The sequence below is a fragment of the Bubalus kerabau genome, chromosome 4, assembly GCF_029407905.1.
Source record: "Bubalus kerabau isolate K-KA32 ecotype Philippines breed swamp buffalo chromosome 4, PCC_UOA_SB_1v2, whole genome shotgun sequence".
Taxonomy (NCBI): domain Eukaryota; kingdom Metazoa; phylum Chordata; class Mammalia; order Artiodactyla; family Bovidae; genus Bubalus; species Bubalus kerabau.
The window spans coordinates 88,772,036-88,776,638 of NC_073627.1; the positions used below are offsets into that span (position 1 = coordinate 88,772,036).

The 4,603-nt window shown below is 38.7% G+C and overlaps 1 protein-coding gene across 1 annotated transcript; it reads left to right on the plus strand.

Moving 5' to 3' along the window:
- Positions 1–2,884: 2,884 nt before the first annotated feature.
- Positions 2,885–3,871, plus strand: LOC129649938 (interferon beta-3-like). Its single transcript, XM_055577928.1, has one exon. The coding sequence runs from the start codon at positions 3,300–3,302 to the stop codon at positions 3,858–3,860; it is 561 nt and encodes a 186-aa protein (XP_055433903.1). The 5' UTR covers positions 2,885–3,299; the 3' UTR covers positions 3,861–3,871.
- Positions 3,872–4,603: the final 732 nt, after the last annotated feature.

A 4,603-nucleotide genomic window follows, 5' to 3' on the forward strand; every position in this document is an offset into this window, starting at 1 on the left:
GACATGCTCTTCCCTCAAGTTGGAGACAGACTCTCCATTGTGGTCCTGAAGCTTCACAGGCGCTCTCTAGGTTGCTGAGCAAAATGTCTCCAGTTAGGTTGGCCTATTTTTAAATTTTGTATACACTTATACAAATGGTTTGTTTTTCTTTTGAGTTGAGTTTCTCTTACTCACTACTATGTTTGTGCATTTATTGTGCTTCTTACATCTTATTATTAACAACCCTATTATAAGCCTAGACAACAACTTATTTATTTATGCCATTTTAAGGGATTTTACGTCATTTCGTGTCTGGTACTGTTATCAATAGTGCTGGTATAAGTATTCTTTACTTATATCCTGATGCATATTCACTTGATTTTTATCCCAGGCTGATTGCTGCAGTTACTAGATCATAGGCTATGCATATATCAACTATGCTACAAAATGTTTTTAATTTACAATTTATACACCAAATAGCAGTTGCTCTATATGAACATGACCTTTGACATTGTCAATCCTTTAAAATTTTTATTTGCAGACAATACACATTCATTTAAACATTTGAAAATCCAACCAAATACTTTTAGATATAGCATTTGTAAACTTAGCCAGATTAAAAACCAAAATTATTTTGTTATGTGTTTGTGTATGAAAATGCAAGGAAAACCAAGTCCAATAAAAAGTAGAAAATAATGAAAAAACTGTTTCATTCATTCTTGTAACAACACTAAATAATACATATGTTGGGAAAAAAAAACACCCCAGAAAGAATGTGAAAAATATATAATCCAGCAATTAGTTAAAGTTTATTGAGAGACATTTTTAAAATAGTCCAATAAGTTACAGCATTTGCTTCTTTTGTTTATGAAGTGGTTAAGAAACATTTCTAAATAAATATTTGCTCATTAAATGACAGTGTGAGTCTCAGTAGGAGGTAGCCTTGATAGTCTCCTATTGTAGACTCTGTATTCACTTCTCACTGATGCCGACCACCTCATCACACGCTTACATGTCTTTTGCTCTCTCAGAAAAGAATTAGTTGGACAAGTTGCTTAATCTTTATTGATGATCAAGATTGAAAAAATAAGACAATCTGAATGTAACAGAGAAACCTTCTATTTTTCATTAATTTCTGGCCATCTAATTTGAATCAAATTTCAATTATAGCCTTGTACTTAGAGGCCAAAAGTGAAGGTAATTGGGCCTGTCAATGCTACACTCAAAAGGATTAAAGTCTGGGACTTCCCTGGTGGGCCACTGGTAAGAATCCACCTGCCAATGCAGGGGACATGGATTCCATCCCCAGCCAGAGAGGATTACATGTGCTGTGAGGCAACTAAGCCTGTGCACCCCAACTACTGAGCCCGTGCCCTAGAGTCTGTGCTCTGCAACCAGAGAAAGCTCCACAGTGAGAAGCCTGAGCACCTCAACTAGAGATCAGCCCACGCTTGCTCCAACTAGAGAAAGCCCACCTGCTGCAACAAAGAGCCAGTCCGGTCATACATTAATTAATTAAAAATTACCTAGTCTACACTTTATTAAGAACTCCTTAATGCCTCTCCCCAACCCCCACTCCCCACCCCCACCACCTCACACACACACTCTAGTTGGAGCAACTTTTTATTTATTTTCTTATTTTTGGTTCTGAGACTTGTGGGATCTTAGTTCTCTGACCAGGGCTGGAACTCCAGCCTCCTACCCTGAAAGCATAGAGTCTCAACCACTAGATCTCCAGGGAATTCCCAGATCTCCTTCGTTTTTTACCTAATGTTCTTTTTCTGTTCTGGAATGTCATTTAGGATGCCCCATTACCTTTAATTGCCACGTCTTCTTAGGCACCTCTGGCTATGACAGTTTCTCAGTAGTAGACATTTTATGTTATTCACAATGGTATCATTTTTAAATGTCATTTTCCAACTTTAAGCTCATATAAAATGAAGTGGTTGATTTTTAACATTGATCTTGATTTCCTACTGCTCCCTCCATCTTGAGCTGTGTTGGTCACCATGGAGCCGACAACCCCACGTGGCCAACTAAGCGCTTGCCTAGTCCAGCCTGAGCTGTACTGTGACTAACAGCATGTACTGTATTTTGAAGGCACTATGAAAAAGAAGAATGTAACTGTCTCACTACTAATTTCGTATTGTTTTATGGTGAAATGATAACATTTAGATATATTGTTAAAGAAAATATACTGTTCAAATTAACTTTTTTCTTTTTACCCTTTGGATGTGGCCTCCAGAAAAATTTAAATTGCACATTCATATAAAAAGAAGTGGTCTTTTAAATTCCTAGCTGCAGTCACCATCTGCACTGGTTTTGGAGCCCTAGCAAATAAAGTCTGTCATTGTTTCCATTGTTTCCCCATCTATTTACCATGAAGTGATAATGAGTTTGAACACACTCCAGGAGGTACTGAAGGACAGGGAAGCCTGGCATTCTGCCTTCCATGGGGTCGCAAAAAGTTGGACCTGACCTAGCGACTGAAAAACAACAACAAGGTTGATAAAGTTATGTGATGTCTTGCTCCTTATGGCTAAGGCCTCCAAAAAAATTCAGAACAACTTAGTTTAACAGCATTCTATGTTGTTTTCTATATACATTATTTTTTATTTAAATATATTTATTTTTAGTTGAATGATAATTGCTTTACAATATTGTGTTGGTTTCTGCCATATATCAACATGAATCAGCCACAGGTATACGTATATCCCCTCCCTCTGGAACCTCCCTGACCCCACCCCCGCCTCTAGGAACATCACTCTATTTTAGATAGAAAAAAATAGGTATTTTTTTTAAAATCACAAACTGCAAGTATTATTGTTTGGTAATAGCAGATTTCTGAATTAAACCTAATTCTTATGAAAAAGAAAACTCTTACACACAAGGCCCCCTCTCCCCAAATCTCATAATATGAAAAGAAAAAAAGAACAATCTTTTCGAAATGAAAGGATCCTGTAATAATCTAGTTTAAAAGATTTGGCTTATATTTTTCTTTAAGATTCAGCAATTCATTGAAATTTTAAAAAACATTAGAAATTCTCGGTTTCTAGATCTTTTTTCTCCATGGTATATATAAATTAAAATAGCAAGGAGCTTAAAGAAAAGAGTTTGAGAGGCAACTAATAATTTAAATGACATGGGAAAAATGAAAGGGAGAACTGAAAGTGGGAAATTCCTCTCAAATAGAAAGAATGGAGGGCCATGCTGTATAAGTAGCCCACACTCAAGGACGAAGGACATTCACTCTGCAAACCCTTGAAGACTCAGCGTCAGCATCTACTAGCAGAACAGGTAGCCCTGTGCCTGATTTCATCATGACCTACCGGTGCCTCCTCCCCATGGTTCTCCTGCTGTGTTTCTCCACCACAGCTCTTTCCAGGAGCTACAGCTTGCTTCGATTCCAACAAAGTCAGAGCCTTGCAGAGTGTCAGAAACTCCTGGGGCAGTTACCTTCAACTCCTCATCATTGCCTCGAGTTCAGGATGGACTTCCAGATGCCTGAGGAGATGAACCAAGCACAGCAGTTCCGGAAGGAAGATGCCATATTGGTCATGTATGAGATGCTCCAGAAGATCTTCAATATTCTCACCAGAGACTTCTCCAGCACTGGCTGGTCTGAGACCATCATCGAGGACCTCCTTGCGGAACTCTATGGGCAGATGAAACGTCTGCAGCCAATCCAGAAGGAAATAATGCAGAAGCAAAACTCCACTATGGGAGACACGACCATTCCCCACCTAGGGAAATACTACTTCAACCTCGTGCAGTACCTGGAGTCCAAGGAGTACAACAGGTGTGCCTGGACAGTCGTGCGAGTGCAAATACTCACGAACTTTTCTTTCCTGATGGGACTAACAGGTTGCCTCCGTGACTGAACATCTCCCACCTGTGGCTCTGGGAAGGGACAATGTGACTTTGAGGTGAGACTCTTCAGCCAGCAGAGGCTCTTGAAGTAACTGACAATGCAATGCACTGGATCTCAATGGACAGTTAAAGACTAAGCTGTTTTTAAATTGATTTATGCATTATTTATTTATTTAAACTTTTGTATGAGAAATAAATTATTTATGAAACAAAAGTCAACGTGGCAGTTTCAATGTCAATTTGATTTATGTGACAACACATATTAAAAATTGCAGAGCACCTTGGAGACATTCCTTGCAAAACAAGCCTGCAGAGTAGTCGAGTTTCTGGCCCTGCCTTTGAGGCATTTAAAATACAAGGAAGCCATGGGGAATGTCCAAGTTCTATGCATGCTCTTCATGTACCCATACAGTCTACCTGAGCTTGTCTTGTTCACTTCTTTAAATGTACCAGATAGCTCATGCCGGAGGGCCCCTCTATATGATGTGGGGGTTCTTTCCTCTCTCTTTTTTCTTCAATTCGGGGAAAATGTAAACCACGTTACATTTGAGAGTCTTTATGTAAGTAAGTAAGTAAGTAAGCCGTCTTTATGCCAAAAAAATTTGGGCAAATGCCACTTAATTTATAAAATTCTTACTCAAGTAAATGAAAAATTCGGACCTTCTAAATGTTCTCAGTTGCTTGTACACTCCAACCCTTATTTCCAACAACGTAGTCCTCACAAAGAGGTTTCAGGAACATGAGTCGAATTACT